Genomic DNA, 19,553 nt, shown 5'->3' on the forward strand with positions numbered 1-19,553 from the left:
AATAGCCCGAACACACTACATAGCCTAGCATGCAAAGCCAGATTTGCATAACAGGAAATGGGATTTTCATTATTTTCAAATATTTTCTCTAAAATTGGTTTATTTGAATTCAAATTATTACGGTATATTATATTAAGAACATGAATTACTGACTTATTAGTGTAGGTTAGGATAACGTAACCTAACCTAACTGGACCTCTCCTACCTTATCTTGTGTAAATCACTAGAAGGTACACATGACAAAATAGATCGAGTTAGGTAGGTTAGGTTAGGATAGGATTGATCAAATTTCTATGTTAGTGTTAATTCAATTAAATAAAATGCAAGTCCTATATAACAGAAAGCTTATCACTCCATAAAAAATTTTCCAAAAAATATATTCAGTAATTCCAGGAAAAGGGAGAGAGGGAGGGAAAGAGCAAGCAAACAAGCAAAGACTGAAAGACAGACAGACAAATACAATGACAAGAGACAGAATATAACCAAACAAAATACATTTAATAAAGATTGTATTCTCCTGTACATAAAATAATTATCATTTGAGACACTTACCATGACAGGTTTTGGCAACATGTGCTCTGGTTCCACCAGCTTGATTAAGGATTGGCCATACAGGGCACCAGCACATGAGGTCACACTCCCATCCAGACATTCCCCTTTGCTATTAGATCTCTTAAACACTCTGTGTATCCTGATGGGGGATTTGCGGGCCTTTTTGGAGACCTTTTTCACCCCTTCAGGAGATTCAAAGGAAAGTTTCCGGGCCTGTCGAAGGATGAACTGACAGCGAGTGACCAGCTCAGTGTTATACAGGTTATTACACTGCTCAGCATCACAGTCCTGCAGAAGATCTCTTACACAGTTGAGCTTGATAGCGAAAGGATACTCATGGCCAATGAGCGGGTAGGGGGAGTCATCAAGACCAGTCTTCACCCACAGCTGGAACTGGGAGGTGTCTGCTCCACCCATCTCTAGGTGATCCAAAGTAAGGGCCACACACTCACGTGCTGTTGTCGTTGAACTGATGCTCACCATCTTACTCTGAGGAAGCAATACATAGAGGTTAGTGTTTAATAAGTTCCTGAATGGTTAGGCGTACCTTTAATGTACAGAATAATATTTTATTAAGTGATGAATGACCTATTCACAGCATTAGCCTATAGTGAGATTTATGTGCTGGGTACCTTGTGACCCAATATATATAATCTGTTTTGACTTCAGATTGTGGACCTAGAATATGCTTTATAATTATGAGGTTGCTGGGATCAAATAAATTCAGACTAATTATTCAAAATATAAGGTTAGTTCACTGTTCATAAGGTTGGTTATATGCTGTGTTTGAATGAATGTTCTGATGCAAGTGGTGAACCAACAAAGTTTAGGCATGCAATGCAGTAATTGGGTTTGTCGTGAGTGATTGGGCTTTGATCTGCAAGTTTTGATAAAATGAGAAACTTTTTTGACAGGCTGTAGCTTAACCCCTAGCCTAACAATTTTAAGGATATTCCTTTATTGCAAGCAAAAGAGAAAAGTACCAAGAGTACTTCTACTATTAGAAAGATTCAGCACAGGAACACACAGAAAAACAAGCAGAACACAAACTAAAAATCTGGCAATATTATGCATGGGATATATGTAAATAGAGTATTGAACCTGTCGGGGATATCAGGAGGAATTAATGGAATATGCAGATAGTCATTCAAAATTAGCCATGTACGTACAAAATATGTACTACGTACAAAATATGTACTACGTACTATGTACAAAATGATGTACGAATATTAATGAAAATGTTGGAAAATTTTGTTCCAGAAAATGCAATTTTTTGCACCCAGACATGTGCAAAAATTCACCAAATACAAATAAATGTTATGATGGAGACTGCCCAGAATCTCATGTCAGCAGGAGAACCACACAAATAATACCAAATGAACAACAGTAGTCATTATGAAATTAGCAAATTGAGTGAATATATCCTCAATGTACCAGGGATATTTTTTAGCAAGATGAAGTGAAGAAGAACGGCAAGAAATATCACGTTTCTACCACCTATTCAGTCAAATGTTAGATAGGACATAAACACAGTGGCATCCCCTACCAGAGCCACAGATGTTAACATAGATCATAACATAAGTATCACCTACACAATATGGTAACATCATTCATATTTGTAAACATTCAGGGTATCATAACAGATTTTATAACTGGCTTCCTAAATGAAGTAAATGCAGTGTTTGGAGCCTTAACTGAAGTAACACAGGCAAGTTTGTATACAAAAACTTATTTAAGGAGGAGGATTCAAACTCACTTGGGACTCCCAAGCAAATGCTGAAGATCACTACACCATACTGGACAATAAGCCAGAGTGTATGCAGGCAATTCTTGAAACCCTAATTGAATTCAAGTTGAAACTCTCAAAACCCCTAGAGGATTCAGTAGAATCCAAGTTGCATTACTTTTACCATGTCGAGGTGTAATGGTCTAGGGCATTTGCTTAGGAGTGCCAAGTGAGCGAGTTGAAATCCTCTTAACGGCTCCTACTAATCATTGTTCCCAAATCCTTTACATGCTATTTTCCTACTATGGACACATTTGATTGTGTTTTGTACCCTGTATTATGTTTATGATCCTCATTTTTACCGTACCTGAGTATCTGGAATTTATCACTTAAAACATCATGTTATTTTCTGATGCCCAGTCGAAAACTTTATTAATATCTGCTTGAAGTTTTTCAATATCTTCAGCCGAGGTAATTTTCATGCTGATTTGCCCATGCTGAGGGGGGGAAAGAGGGAGGGGGGGAGGGAGGGGGAGAGAGAGGGAGGGTGAGAGAGAGAGGGAGGGTGAGAGAGAGAGGGAGGGGGAGAGAGAGAGGGAGGGGGAGAGAGAGAGGGAGGGGGAGAGAGAGAGGGAGGGGGAGAGGGAGAGAGAGGGGGAGAGAGAGGGGGAGGGGGGGAGAGAGAGGGGGAGGGGGAGAGAGAGGGGGAGGGGGGGAGAGAGGGGGAGGGGGGGAGAGAGGGGGAGGGGGAGAGAGAGGGGGAGGGGGAGAGAGGGGAGGGGGAGAGAGAGGGGGAGAGAGAGGGGTAGGGGGAGAGAGAGGGGGAGGGGGAGAGAGAGGGGGAGAGAGAGGGGGAGGGGGAGAGAGAGGGGGAGGGGGAGAGAGAGGGGGAGGGGGAGAGAGGGGGAGGGGGAGAGAGGGGGAGGGGGAGAGAGGGGGAGGGGGAGAGAGGGGGAGGGGGAGAGAGGGGGAGGGGGAGAGAGGGGGAGGGGGAGAAGGGGGAGGAGGGGGAGAGAGGGGGAGGAGAGGGAGGGGGAGAGGGAGGGGGAGAGGGAGGGAGAGGGAGGGAGGGGGGGAGGGGGGGGAGGGGGGGAGGGGGGGGAGAGGGGGAGGGGGGGAGAGGGGGAGGGGGGGGAGAGGGGGAGGGGGGGGAGAGGGGGAGAGGGGGAGGGGGGGAGAGGGGGAGGGGGGAGGGGGGGAGAGGGGGAGGGGGGAGAGGGGGAGGGGGGGAGGGGGAGAGAGAGGGAGGTGGAGGGGGAAGGGTAGGGGGAGGAGTAGGGGGAGAGAGGGAGGGGGAGAGGGAGGGGGAGAGAGAGAGGGAGAGGGAGGGGGAGGGGGAGAGGGAGGGGGAGAGAGAGAGAGGGAGGGGGAGAGAGAGGGAGGGGGAGAGAGAGGGAGGGGGAGAGAGAGGGAGGGGGAGAGAGGGAGGGGGAGAGAGAGGGAGGGGGAGAGAGAGGGAGGGGGAGAGAGAGGGAGGGGGAGAGAGAGGGAGGGGGGGGAGGGGGAGAGAGGGGGAGGGGGAGAGAGGGGGAGGGGGAGAGAGGGGGAGGGGGAGAGAGGGGGAGGGGAAGAGAGAGGGAGGGGGAGTCCTGGGAAGCTGCCGGATACCCCCACCCCTTTAGTCATGTGCTGTATATTCGAATTGAATGAAATTGTTTACGCCCAACAAAATCATACTGAGTGGCGCAACCAGACTGGTTGCTGAGATCTAACGCGCAAAAGATTTGTAGAGAAAATCGATGTTTTCCTCCGGCTGGTCCAACGCAAAATAATTGTAACCGATTTGTGTTATTTTAAAATAAGAGTTTAGACCCTAACTTCGGGTATTATTAGGCAGTGAAACACTAAACAAGTTGTTTTAAACCATTACTTTACTGCCAGATGACTGAGAATATTGTTTACTAACGTTCTCAGATGCGTTGTATGTCTTACGTAACAATAGATTATCACTTTCCTTATTATTTAATCTGTGTGAAAAAAAGCAGCGTTGTAAGTTTGTGAAGCTGTTTTATCCAAATCTTATCCCATTTCCCTTTTAACTAATAGAATACTCAGATATCCTACAGAGCCGCAAGCCTAGCGCATATATAGAGAGCCGCGAGCAGATGCCCTACAGAGCCGCGAGCCTAGCGCAGATATCTTACAGAGCCGCGAGCCTAGAGCAGATATCTTACAGAGCCGCGAGCCTAGCGCAGAGATCCTACAGAGCCGCGAGCCTATCTTGAGGTTATCTTGAGATGATTTCGAGGCTTTTAGTGTCCCCGCGGCCCGGTCCTCGACCAGGCCTCCACCCCCAGGAAGCAGCCCGTGACAGCTGACTAACACCCAGGTACCTATTTTACTGCTAGGAAACAGGGGCATAGGGTGAAAGAAACTCTGCCCATTGTTTCTCGCCGGCGCCCGGGATCGAACCCGGGACCACAGGATCACATGTCCAGCGTGCTGTCCGCTCGGCCGACCAGCTCCCCTAGCGCAGAGTGCTAGCGCAGCGCCTTGCGCAGAGATCCTACAGAGCCGCGAGCCTAGCGCAGATATCCTACAGAGCCGCGAGCCTAGCGCAGATATCCTACAGAGCCGCGAGCCTAGCACAGATATCCTACAGAGCCGCGAGCCTAGCACAGATATCCTACAGAGCCGCGAGCCTAGCACAGATATCCTACAGAGCCGCGAGCCAAGCACAGATATCCTACAGAGCCGCGAGCCTAGCACAGATATCCTACAGAGCCGCGAGCCTAGCACAGATATCCTACAGAGCCTTGAGCCTTGCACAGATATCCTACAGAGCCGCGAGCCTAGCACAGATATCCTACAGAGCCGCGAGCCTAGCACATATCCTACAGAGCCGCGAGCCTAGCACAGATATCCTACAGAGCCGCGAGCCTAGCGCAGATATCCTACAGAGCCGCGAGCCTAGCGCAGATATCCTACAGAGCCGCGAGCCTAGCGCAGATATCCTACAGAGCCGCGAGCCTAGCGCAATATCCTACAGAGCCGCGAGCCTAGCGCAGATATCCTACAGAGCCGCGAGCCTAGCGCAGATATCCTACAGAGCCGCGAGCCTAGCGCAGATATCCTACAGAGCCGCTAGCCTAGCGCAGATATCCTACAGAGCCGCTAGCCTAGCGCAGATATCCTACAGAGCCGCGAGCCTAGCACAGATATCCTACAGAGCCGCGAGCCTAGCACAGATATCCTACAGAGCCGCGAGCCTAGCGTAGATATCCTACAGAGCCGCGAGCCTAGCGTAGATATCCTACAGAGCCGCGAGCCTAGCGCACCCATATCCACAGATGTGGATGCGCACAGACATCCACCCACTCTCAGGCTTCAGCACAGACATCCACCCACTCTCAGGCTTCAGCACAGACATCCACCCACTCTCAGGCTTCAGCACAGACATCCACCCACTCTCAGGCTTCAGCACAGACATCCACCCACTCTCAGGCTTCAGCACAGACATCCAACCACTCTCAGGCCTCAGCACAGACATCCAACCACTCTCAGGCCTCAGCACAGACATCCACCCACTCTCAGGCTTCAGCACAGACATCCACCCACTCTCAGGCCTCAGCACAGACATCCACCCACTCTCAGGCTTCAGCACAGACATCCACCCACTCTCAGGCTTCAGCACAGACATCCACCCACTCTCAGGCTTCAGCAGACATCCAACCACTCTCAGGCTTCAGCACAGACATCCACCCACTCTCAGGCTTCAGCACAGACATCCACCCACTCTCAGGCTTCAGCACAGACATCCAACCACTCTCAGGCCTCAGCACAGACATCCAACCACTCTCAGGCCTCAGCACAGACATCCACCCACTCTCAGGCTTCAGCACAGACATCCACCCACTCTCAGGCCTCAGCACAGACATCCACCCACTCTCAGGCTTCAGCACAGACATCCACCCACTCTCAGGCTTCAGCACAGACATCCACCCACTCTCAGGCTTCAGCAGACATCCAACCACTCTCAGGCTTCAGCAGACATCCACCCACTCTCAGGCTTCAGCAGACATCCAACCACTCTCAGGCTTCAGCACAGACATCCACCCACTCTCAGGCCTCAGCACAGACAGCCAGACTCTGGAGCGTCCGCGCGGGCGTGCTCGCCGCGACAGAAGTTAGACATGCGGTGGATCCTCACGTGTTAAAATTACCCTTTTTTGCGGAGTATAAACGTACCTTGTTTGCAAGAATATTTTGTGGGGGTAGATTTTCAACTTTGTTGTTTTATCGTAGATTTATTGAGTGACTCAAGTGGGTTTATGGAGAAAAAAAAAACATGATTTAGTGCATGTAAATGAACAATGCGTTCCATCCGCCAGAAACTACAGTAATCAAAAAGATATATACAAAAAAAAAAAAGATACTCACAAAGTCGATGCTGTTGACAGGGTCGTAGTACGTGACCTGGATGGTGGTGGACGGCGGCTCCTTGTCCCGCTCTTCAGTTATCACCTGACACAGCTTGTTGAACCACAGGTCCTTGGTGGCTACACAGCTGTTGAGAAGAAGCATTTCCTTAATCTCTTTACATTTGCTGGCATATGCCCTCCGAGGGCCCGAAGACCCTGTGTTCCTCCTCGACATAATCGCATCTTCCTTGACGTAGCCAGACACATCCTTGGCCACTCTTAACGATGCTGCAATGTTTTGGGCACTTGAAGAACGTCTTAGTCGCGCGACTTTAGCCAAGCGAGATACAGACACGTCGTATGGCGTTTCTGTGGTTCCAAGACGAGAGTCGAGGACAATCTCCGCATACCCGGGTTCAGATATCCCTATAATTTCCGGTTTAGTTAACAAGCGCTCGCTGCGGGAACGTCTGAGGGCAGTGGCCTTCCTCACGCTCTTCCCTAACCGCGTTGATGCTCTTCGCAGAGCCGTGCCCTTGCTGCTGGTCCTGGCAGGGTCTGACGGTTGCGTCTGCGCCTCACAGAGTTTGTGAAGGGTTGATACCCTACGACGGACAAGCGCGGGAGAGTCTGCTCCTCCCAGACAGAGGAGAGGGGCCACGCAGCCGCCTCTCCGTCCACTACGTACCATATCCTCGCCGCACGTCATCACTCTATACACTACCACAGATAATTTAGAATTATGGGCCACTATTTGATTGAATTTATATCAGCAATTACTCTGAAGTACCTGATTATTTGGCACTTGGGTTAAGTTCGTTAAAGATGTGTAACCATATCCATACAGGGAGCAACAACCACTCGCAGAGTGCGCCCCCACCATCACCCACCGCACACTACCCCTCCGGATGCTGTACCACGACTGACTCAAGCGGACACCACCATCCCCCCGACCCTCCCGCCTCGTCCGAATCTCCGCTTTAATTCCCGTCCTCGAACCCATAGTGTTTTCTCCGAAGGACAACTTATATCCTTTTGTATTACAATACCTGCTTAAATGAAGCAAAGACAAAATATTTCTCAAATGCATCTACTAAAAATCGTTACTGTGACTATACCATACTGTGCAAGATACAGAGGCGTGACCACCTGACCTGCTGACTACTTGACTACCTCGAGGCAAGGTTTATTATGATGATTCAATCCCTAATAGCCTCTCCTGACCTGCCACCTGAACCTCTTATAAGAAACAATCTGGCATATATGTACGTATGTATCAGTGAATGCTACCCAGGTACGTCGTGTCCAGGAGTAACGTACCTTCTGAAAATGAATGAATGGGTTGAAGGAATTTATACCAACTAGGCTTTATGCTTCCCCATCCTCATCCTGGATTCACCCCTTAATCTCAATTCGCACACCAACCACAACCAGCATCTTATATTCCAGTTACGAACACACAACACTACTTGCAGTCCCCGTGGCGAAATGATAAGACACTTGCCTGGCGTTTAGCGTTTTGGCCTGGGTTCGTATCCTGGCCGGGGAGGATTTACTGGGCGTCAATCCTTAACTGTAGCCTCTGTTCACCCAACAGGAAAATCGGTACTTGGTTGTTAAAACGATTTCCGGGGAATATTAGGATTAAGGACTTGCCCAAATCGCTATGCGTGCTAGTGACTGTACAAGAATGTAAGAACTTGCATATATAAATAAATAAATAAAATAAGTAACACAACTGCAGTAACGTGCACCCTTGTAAACAAAGGGTAGATACGGGGATAGGCGTGGGAACCGCTGGGGAGGCTGCCAGTCATCCGGGCTGCCTCTCGCTGCCCACCACACAACATACAGTCCCCCGGGCTACCTCTCGCTGCCCACCACACAACATACAGTCCCCCGGGCTACCTCTCGCTGCCCACCACACAACATACAGTCCCCCGGGCTACCTCTCGCTGCCCACCACACAACATACAGTCCCCCGGGCTACCTCTCGCTGCCCACCACACAACATACAGTCCCCCGGGCTACCTCTCGCTGCCCACCTCACAACATACAGTCCCCCGGGCTACCTCTCGCTGCCCACCACACAACATACAGTCCCCCGGGCTACCTCTCGCTGCCCACCACACAACATACAGTCCCCCGGACTACCTCTCGCTGCCCACCACACAACATACAGTCCCCCGGGCTACCTCTCGCTGCCCACCACACAACATACAGTCCCCCGAGCTACCTCTCGCTGCCCACCACACAACATAGAGTTACCCGGGCTACCTCTCGCTGCCCACCTCACAACATACAGTCCCCCGGGCTACCTCTCGCTGCCCACCACACAACATACAGTCCCCCGGGCTACCTCTCGCTGCCCACCACACAACATACAGTCACCCGGGCTGCCTCTCGCTGCCCACCACACAACATACGTAAGTTCTCTCCTCTCCACAGCCTCAGATGCTAACGGGGGCACTCTTTTGTTTAAGAATCTTATCAAATGCAGATGCGATCAGCAGCAATAATCTAATGAACGCTTGAAATATGCTAAAGCTTTAGTGCGGGGATGACAATCATCACTTTGAATATATATATTTTATTTACATATTATATATATATATATATATACTGTATATATATAATTAAGAAAGTACATTGAGTTTATGAGAGCACATAGCACCAGTTGTTTGCCACGCTGTTATAACTAGTGGAGGTCACTTCTATTATAGCCAGAGTTTTTACATACAACGCAATACACCGCGACTATCACCTCAAGACCCGTACAAACACACGATACTAATGTTTTCATACACTGAAGGAGACGCCTAAATGCATACTAACGTGTTGGAGTCCTATCGCCTGAACACACAGGAAGCACTGTGGGCACACACGTCCTTGTTGACCGTAATCACGGCCAACATTTTTTTCAACATTTTTCCATAAATTTTAATTTACTGTAAACCATAAAGATTCCAACTCCATATTATTACAGGTCATCTCCAACAGGGAGTCATATAGATATATGGGGAGGTCTGTGTCGCTGAGGGTGTGGACGTGAGTTGTGGGGGCACGCAGTGTGAGGGGCGTGAGGTGGGGACCACGCAGGGCGTGAGGGGGGCGCAGGGCGTGAGGGGGGGGGGCGCAGGGCGTGAGGGGGGGGGCGCAGGGCGTGAGGTGGGCGCAGGGCGTGAGGGGGGCGCAGGGCGTGAGGGGGGGGGCGCAGGGCGTGAGGTGGGGGGGGGGGGCGCACGCAGTATGAGAGCATGAGAGGTGGGGGACGCAGTATGAGGGCGTGAGAGGTGGGGGGGACGCAGTATGAGGGCGTGAGAGGTGGGGGGACGCAGTATGAGGGCGTGAGAGGTGGGGCACGCAGTATGAGGGCGTAAGAGGTGGGGGGACGCAGTATGAGGGCGTGAGAGGTGGGGGGACGCAGTATGAGGGCGTGAGAGGTGGGGGGACGCAGTATGAGGGCGTGAGAGGTGGGGGGACGCAGTATGAGGGCGTGAGAGGTGGGGAGGACGCAGTATGAGGGCGTGAGAGGTGGGGGGACGTAGTATGAGGGCGTGAGAGGTGGGGGGACGCAGTATGAGGGCGTGAGAGGTGGGGGGACGCAGTATGAGGGCGTGAGAGGTGGGGGGACGCAGTATGAGGGCGTGAGAGGTGGGGGGACGCAGTATAAGAACGTGAGAGGTGTGGTGTGTGAATGGAGGAAAAGGGGGGATTGGCTGCCAGCCCCCCAGGAAACACTTGGGCATGGAGGGTGGGGTGGGGCAAGCCATCCCTCCCTCCCCCTATTGCTCACAATCACTACCCGCCCTCACCCTCCCACCCTTCGTCCTATCATTTCTTAAAGTGGTCGACCAACCTTCCTGTATTCATCTACTTGTGCTTTCATTGATTTTGAATGATCAAAATCATTCCTTCTGAAGATGTATTAATATATGAAAGTGCCCTGTCGTCAATGATTAGTCAAATCACGTGTTAATTTTCGTGATTTACACACACACAAATAGTAAAATGAACTATTTACTCTACCCACCATGAGAGTAAGGACAAGACAAGAACATATCGATGCCAACACAGAAGACAATGTCCAACATAACAGGCCAATTACACTGGATTAATCTTTGTGTTTAGATAGGAGATGCCTCGTATGGGCCAATAAGCCTTCTGCAGCCCCTATGTTTATCCCTTATGTATCCCCCCATGTTTTCACCTTCATTGTATTATCACCTGACCTAATGCGGGAATAAACTCAACTAGTATTGTAAGATCTGTTCACTTGAGAATGAACCATGGAGGTTCGAAACGTCGTGCAAATTATACAAATAAGTGTAATACACTCTATAGTAAATCACTTCTTTTCTTCACCTTAAAAGTACGAAAATGAGTTTTGGAGAACTCCTATTTCAATTAAGCCCTGATGCTAAGAAAATAGTTAGAGGGATAGAAGCCCTAAACCAGAAAATAATAAATACAGAATATGCGGTCATATTCAATGAAACATGTTTGAAAGAAAACCTGCTGCCAGTATACACCAATATATATATATATATATATATATATATATATATATATATATATATATATGTGTGTGTGTGTGTGTGTCAACAAGCCTGAATGGTCCAGAGGCATACATGCAACTGAAAACTCACACCCCATAAGTGACTCGAACCCATACTGCCAGGCGCACTATGCATCTGGCGTACAGGACACCTTCACCACTCGACCATCACGACCGTTCAAAAGATGATGGTAGCCGAAGCTATTTACCTCACCATCCCGACTTCGGGATGTTAGCTTCGGCTACCATCATCTTTTGAACGGTCGTGATGGTCGAGTTGTGAAGGTGTCCTGTACGCCAGATGCATAGTGCGCCTGGCAGTATGGGTTCGAGTCACTTCTGTGGTGTGAATATTATATATATATATATATATGCGAACAAGCCTGAATGGTCCCCAGGACATATGCAACTGAAAACTCACACCCCAGAAGTGACTCGAACCCATACTCCCAGAAGCAACGCATCTGGTATGTACAAGACGCCTTAATCCACTTGACCATCACGACCGGACAAATGAGGTGATAGCCGAGGCTATTTGAACCACCCCACCGCCGGCACTCGGATAGTTATCTTGGGCATAGCATTTTACCAAATCACCTCATTCTTTGGGGCAACACGTGAGGAACACAAATGCGAACAAGCCTGAATGGTCCCCAGGACATATGCAACTGAAAACTCACACCCCAGAAGTGACTCGAACCCATACTCCCAGAAGTATGTTCGTGATACACACACACACACACACACATATATATATATATATATATATATATATATATATATATATATATATATATATATATATATATATATATATATATATATATATGTCGTACCTAGTAGCCAGAACGCACTTCTCAGCCTACTATTCAAGGCCCGATTTGCCTAATAAGCCAAGTTTTCCTTAATTAATAAATTTTTCCTATTTTTTTTCTTATGAAATGATAAAGCTACCCATTTCATTATGTATGAGGAAATTTTTTTTTATTGGAGTTAAAATTAACGTAGATATATGTCCGAACCTAACCAACCCTACCTAACCTCACCTAACCTATCTTTATAGGTTAGGTTAGGTTAGGTAGCCGAAAAAGTTAGGTTAGGTTAGGTTAGGTAGGTTAGGTTAGGTTAGGTAGGTTAGGTAGTCGAAAAACAATTAATTCATGAAAACTAGGCTTATTAGGCAAATCGGGCCTTGAATAGTAGGCTGAGAAGTGCGTTCTGGCTACTAGGTACGACATATATATATATATATATATATATATATATATATATATATATATATATATATATATATATATTATTCATAGGAAAGAATGTCTGTTGAAGGTTGGAGGCCACAACCTTGAGGCCAGCTTCATCTAACTTTGAAAGGTGAATGGTTATGGGTACAGGACTATCATAGGCATGTCGTGGTCAGTCATATTCGTCGTATTAAGAGAGGGTCGACCCAAATAGTGACCCCCCCCCCCACCTCCTTATGTAATCGGTGAAATGTGGCTGGTCGATTCCCTAAATTTATTGACTAGAAAACTATGACTGCTTATTCAGTATTACATTTGCTGAGACAAAGAGAAAGAGGGAGAGGGAAAAGAGAGGGTGGGTAGGACAAGAGAGGGTTGGAAGGGAAAAAGATGTGAGTGAGGGGGGGGGCCATTGGGAGAGAGGCGGGAGAGGGGAGGGGTCCTCTCTCCTATACCCGGACACGGCCGGGTATTCCTGAAGTACAAAATATAAGGAGCAGATGAGACGGGGCAAGAGGAAACAGGATAGCGACAAGTGTTGGTGGGGAGCCCCTCCGGCTAGGCCCGTCCACACCCACCTACCGCTCTCTTCACCATGAATTAGTCCCAACACAACCGTGAAAACATTTACAACCATCTGGAGGATTTAAATACGGTAATGTTGCTGTCACAGAGTCCGTAAGTTAACGTGGAGTTAACAGATAACATGGCGACGCGTGTTATCTGGATTAAAGACAACAATTCAATTTCTTCAATGATACGTTGGGATAGTTAACGCAGCATTGGATAGTTCTCGTGATTTAATTCTGCGTCATAGGGCCTCCTGGCAACCAGGAGGCCTGGTCGACGACCGGGCCGCGGGGACGCTAAGCCCCGGAAGCACCTCAAGGTAACCTCAAGGTAAGGTAGGGCAATCTGTACATTCCTTCCAGAAACAGAACAAAAAGCTTAGACTCAGGCTTTCGATGGTACCGGAGTAGCAACACCACCAAATGACCACTAGGATCCAACACCTGGCTACGAGAACCCAATTAAACCAATAAAAACACGTGTATACACGGGGAATATGATTAGGTATACTTGACTTGGTTATCAGTGACGCCAGTATCAACACCGCCTACAGACTCCCGGGTACCCGCCGAGGTGTACCCACCTTCTCTACCCACTACTATATTTGCATTTATATATCTATGGGTAAGGTAACATCTCACGTAACATCGTTACGTGAGCCCTCTCACGTAACATCGTTACGTGAGCCCTCTCACGTAACCCTCCACAGAACTCTCGCAAGATAACCCTCCACAGAACCCTCTCGCAAGATAACCCTCCAACCAATCATGACTTGACGAACACATGTGCAAAGGCTTTTGGGCCGCGCACACCCACCTCGGCCGCTCCTCAAAGTTATCACCCTACATTTACGCAAGTATAGGAGGGATGAGAGCTCTTCTCTGGCTATAGGCGCCTCACCCACGGTGACTACACACCTCGAACCCTAATCAAATTCAAATTCAAAATTAAAATGTTTATTCAGGTAAAGTACATACATACAAGGTGTGATACAAACACTGATGGATTTATAGATAGAGCTAGAACATACAATGCCTAAAGCCACTATTACGCAAAGCGTTTCGGGCAGACCAAATCTTCAGCTCCTCACTCAGAATTCTTCATTGTTGCTCCTACATTGGATGTGTTTGATGTGTTGTAGATTATTTAACAAAAAAACTAAATTATCGACGCAAAGAATATTCGTAACTGAGCATTTACGTAAGTGAGGCTGGTATTTACTATCAAGCAGGTCTTCTGAGAATTATCACAATACACGTGTAATTTGAAGGAGAAATGGTACTAACCGGAGGCGAATATATGAATGGTAATCTCAGATCAGCTGCGTCGAATTCTGAAGGATTTCTAAGCTTGTTTAATTTCGTAAAGACGATTGTGTACTCACCTAAGTGTGCTTGTGGGAATTGAGCTTTGGTTCTTTATGTCTGTGAATAAAGGGATGCTCAGGAGACACGGTGCTAATACGACCTGTAGAGTTAGTGGAGATGGCTGGCAGAGGCCCCCCCCCACACACCACGAGCATAGCACGTTTAACATCATGATTAAAAGTGATATGTTCAGGATCAAGAGGATAAAGGGTAAGAATGGTCGATATCGAGAAGGATTATATATATATATATATATATATATATATATATATATATATATATATATATATATATATATATATATATATATATATATACTATATATACTATATATATATATATATATATATATATATATATATATATATATATATATATATATATATATATATATATATATATATCCTTCAGAGAGTGTCTTTCAGGATCAAGAGAGAAGGAAGCGATGAGGTTCCAAAGCTTGAAGATAGGATCAGGTAGGACAACATAAAAGTAGTGTGTGAAAAGGGTATGCGAGGGGTAGTGTGTGTGTGTGAGGGGGGGTGGGGGGGGACCAGAATGGAAGGTGTGTAGCAGCAGGCCGAGCAGCTAATCTGACCATCTGCACCTGCAGGAGGAGGGAGTGGCTGCTGGCCGCAGACCACACCAGTGTATCAGGTGGGCAAGGTGCTAGGGTAAACTGACTGTGACAGGAGGGTGCAGGGTGTCTTGGTGTCAGGGTGTCAACATGTAGTGGCTAGGGTGTAGGCTGGAGAGCGAGTAGTCAACATTATGGGTAAGGGTGTTATTATTGTGTGTATTAGCAACTATCCGAGAATATACTTAATACTTGTGCAGGCGATGAGTCACAATAACGTGGCTGAAGTATGTTCACCAGACCACACACTACAAGTTGAAGGGACGACGACGTTTCGGTCCGTATGAGAATCGACTTGAGAATGGTCCAGGACGGACCAAACGTCGTCGTCCCTTCAACTTCTAGTGTGTGGTCTGGTCAACATAATTAATACTTCATGTATATATATATATTAACAACTAACTATCCACTCTACTAACGTGACTGTACCAGAAGTACTCACTAACCTTATGACAATGATCTATACTACCATCTTCGTAAACACAGTGATCAGTATAAATTTCGATGGCGATGACAGAGGACTTTACTGCACGTTTGTAAACATTTTGGAAAATTATTGATGGTGTTCAGTAGCGACTTGGGAGCCGCGGGAGCAGGTCTACGGAGCCCCACGGCCGCATGTACCGCACTTATTATCACTGAAGTTTAAAGTTTTATGACTAAATATAGTTCTCTTTAGCCTGTACCTCAGAAGGACAACATCAATACAGCGTGTTTCTCCAGCCTTAATGATCGGGAGTAAAGAAGCACTCAGTAAGTTTCGAAAGAAAGCGCCAAGTTACGATTGTTACACGGCATGGAACTCTAGGAGGGAGGGGGGGGGGGGGGCTGAGAGGTGGGTCACGTAGGAGGGCGCTGAGAGGTAGTTAACGTGGTGGTGGTCACGTAGGAGGGCGCTGAGAGGTAGTTAACGTGGTGGTGGTCACGTAGGAGGGGGCTGAGAGGTAGTTAACGTGGTGGTGGTCACGTAGGAGGGGGCTGAGAGGTAGTTAACGTGTTGGTGGTCACGTAGGAGGGCGCTGAGAGGTAGTTAACGTGTTGGTGGTCACGTAGGAGGGGGCTGAGAGGTAGTTAACGTGTTGGTGGTCACGTAGGAGGGGGCTGAGAGGTAGTTAACGTGTTGGTGGTCACGTAGGAGGGGGCTGAGAGGTAGTTAACGTGTTGGTGGTCACGTAGGAGGGGGCTGAGAGGTAGTTAACGTGTTGGTGGTCACGTAGGAGGGGGCTGAGAAAGAATTTACCTGTTGGTGGCCTCAGTATAACCGCCGCCATGCTGTATACCTTATCCTCCCCCCCCCCCCCCCCACATCTTCCACAGCTTAGTAACCCTGAGGTCGCCACCAGCCTCGCACCACTAAGGTTATCTTAGATGATTTCGGGGCTTAGCGTCCCCGCGGCCCGGTCCTCGACCCGGCATCCTTTTTGTTACACACCCCCAGGAAGCAGTCCGTAGCAGCTGTCTAACTCCTAGGTACCTATTTACTGCTAGGTAACAGGAGCATCGGGGTGAAAGAAACTCTGCCCATTTGTCTCCGCCTCCACCGAGGATCAAACCCCGAACCTCAGGACTACAAATCCGAAGCGCTGTCCACTCAGCTGTCAGGGCCCCGTAGGCCATCGGGAGGATAAATCCTTCAGGCACATTGTACGTACTGTCAAGAAGACATAATCCCAACTCTTAACACCAGAAGATAACATCAGCAGCATATGGGAAGTTAGTATACGTAAGAACGTAATTTAAGAATCTAAAGAAGGATGCCTTCAAGTCCATACACACTGTCTATGTGAAATAAGTAATTATCAAAAGAAGGCACCAAGCCAGTGTCTATGTGAAACCAATACTTGAGTATGCAACGGGTCCGTCTAATTACCAAAAACTACCACATACTACACACGCTTCAGAAAACTTCCTGGCAATACGTTAATGAATAAATATGATATATTAAGTTAGGCTGACCTGACCTATCCTAACCTATCCTAACCTAACCTAACTTAACCAAACCTAACCTAACCGAAGCTTGGATCGTCGACTTGATTTGGCGTCACCAGCTTTTTATTTTCGTCTAATTTCTTTATAAAAAGATACTTTTTCAGATTAAAATTATGTTTTTTCGTGTTGTACATTCAGCACCAACATTATAATGAGTAAATATATCATATTTATTCATTACTAACGTATTGCCAGGAAGCTTTCTGAAGCGTGTGTAGTATGTGGTAGTTTTTGGTAATTAGACGGACCGTATGCAACACCAGTATGGAACCCCACACCTTGTGAAGCACAAACAGAAATTTGATAAAGTTCAGAGGTTTGCAACTAGATTAGTACGATAATTGAGAGACCTCGGCAAAGAGAACTGGTTGAGAGAACTTGTCCTCACAACCTTAGACGAGGGAGGAAACACAAGGAATATGATAACTACGTACAAGGTCTTGAGGGGGGAGTAAAGTGGATAAAGGAAGGTCTATTTAAACTAAGAAAAGGCAGGACAAGGGACATGCATTTGAGTCGAAGAAGTGTAAGGAAGTTAACGTTGCCTGTACGAATGGTCAAGTGGAATGCATTGAAGGAAGAGGGTGTGGAAGCCAATTCTTTCCACGACTTTAAAAAGAAATATGATAAAAACGTTAGTGATCAGAGAGGTAATTAGCGCGCCGGGTATGAAGGGATAGAAGGCGCGGCATACAGATCTCACTCCCCCGTAGTGAGTGATAGGGAAGCAGTAGTGAGGAGGGCTAGAGGTCACCACCCACGGACACCGCCCCACACCGTCACCTGATCATCCCACTGCCCACCACACCAGCCTGCGGGACATTTACGCCTCGTTGGTGAGCTTATCAGCACAATCTAACTCTTAAGCCTTGGCATCACAGAAGACAATGGCGTGACACATTCAGTTGTATACAAAGTAAAGGTTTTGAGAACGGAAGAGTACAAGTTACATGCTGGAGGCGTATCACGAGGCGGGAGGACACCATGCCCTTGTCACCAAACATCAGCAGTAGTGATGGTAGGCCACTAGGCCATCACCCTCGCCCACCTTAATGCAGGTCACTGGTGAAGCTGTGCTTTGTGTTGGCTTAGATAAGTGTATCTCTGGACACCATCTTGGGTGCTTGGTCGTCGTCTACTTGTTAATCCTAAGTAAATAAGAAGCAAGTCCCCCATCTGCGCTCTCCACGAGTCACGTATGTGGATCACAACTGTGGATCACACTTGAGTGTTGGTACTTGGTGGTGGGAGTGCGGGCCCTGAGCCTCACACACCACCAAGACGATGGCTGCTGTTGACACGAGGACCATTAGGTTTCTCAGTTGGAACATTCGTAGCATCAACAAAAGACTGAATGACCTAATTGCATATGTTACCTGTAACAACATAGATATAATTGCTTTACAGGAGCCCTACACGTCCAACATGATAAACAAAACCCCACCAAAGATCAGAGGGTATGCATCCTATAATAACAGTAACGCCACAGGCCTATTAACTTACGTCAGAAGTGATTTACCGCACATTCTTGTGAGCACGTCACACAATGTACACACACAGTACCATCACTTTCATGTACAAACTACAGCAGGCCACTTCTCATTCCTCAACGTATATGCCAGAAGCCAGAAACTCAATGTAACATTGTTCCCAGATCTAGACAATCATGGGACAATATACATGGGAGATTTTAATGCTAGACATATTACGCTGGGAGACAGTACTAACAACGATAATGGATGCAAATTTATCAAATATGTTTATGACAACAGATTAACCGTGTATACTACGGATACCCAAACTCATTTATTGGGAGGCAGACTTGATTATGTAATGGGTAGAAACCTTGTGCAAGATAGGATGGAATGTTCGTTGGTAAATCACTTAGTTAGTGATCACTATGCAGTTTCTGCTTCCTATGAGGTACAGTGTGATGTACCTAATAGACATCAGAGACGGAAAATGAATATTCCATATGGCTTGCATGACCACTTTATTAATTGTATATCAAAATGGTATCAAGATTACACAATAACGAATGTACAAGCCTTCTCCAGAGATCTCGTTGATACGATTACTACCTACTACGACACATGGGTGTGTTGGAGAACAGGTCGTAAGCCTAGCAGAAGTGGGCAACACCTGCCACCACCCAAGTGGGTCCTTGACCCCGTATTTGTTAAAGAACATGAACGAGTAAAGCAACTTGGAGATACGTACAAACGAACCAAAGCACAAGGTGACCTGCATGCATTTCTAGTTGCAAATAGAGAGGTGAGAGACATGAGCAACGTCATACGTAATAAACATTGGGAAGAGTTCCTACAAAGTATAAATGAGCAAACAACACTTGTTGAAGTTTGGGAAAAGATACGTAAAATCTCTAGAAGCAGCCCAACCAAACCGCTGCACCACAGCCCACTAGAACAAGCAAACATCCTCCTTGATCAATGGGCAATAACATCAAGCTACACCTCACTCCCAATTAACATACAGCACAAACTTGATGACACACGCCCCAACAGACAACGAACCATCAATCTTGCCTGTAC

General features: G+C 47.3%; 1 protein-coding gene across 2 annotated transcripts in view; it reads right to left on the reverse strand.

Annotated features, from left to right (window-relative positions):
• The window catches only part of LOC123774593 (uncharacterized), a 119,551-nt gene that overhangs the window by 4,594 nt on the left and 95,404 nt on the right, over positions 1-19,553 (reverse strand). For both annotated transcript variants that reach the window (XM_069303993.1, XM_045768991.2), the window contains exons 6-7: positions 6,659-6,785; positions 553-1,041 (exon numbers count right to left, since the gene is read on the reverse strand). In XM_069303993.1, coding sequence (XP_069160094.1) covers positions 553-1,041; positions 6,659-6,785 — 616 coding nt within the window. The remainder of the gene's footprint in view (positions 1-552; positions 1,042-6,658; positions 6,786-19,553) is intronic.

Source organism: Procambarus clarkii, chromosome 51, assembly GCF_040958095.1.
Source record: "Procambarus clarkii isolate CNS0578487 chromosome 51, FALCON_Pclarkii_2.0, whole genome shotgun sequence".
NCBI classification, from domain to species: domain Eukaryota; kingdom Metazoa; phylum Arthropoda; class Malacostraca; order Decapoda; family Cambaridae; genus Procambarus; species Procambarus clarkii.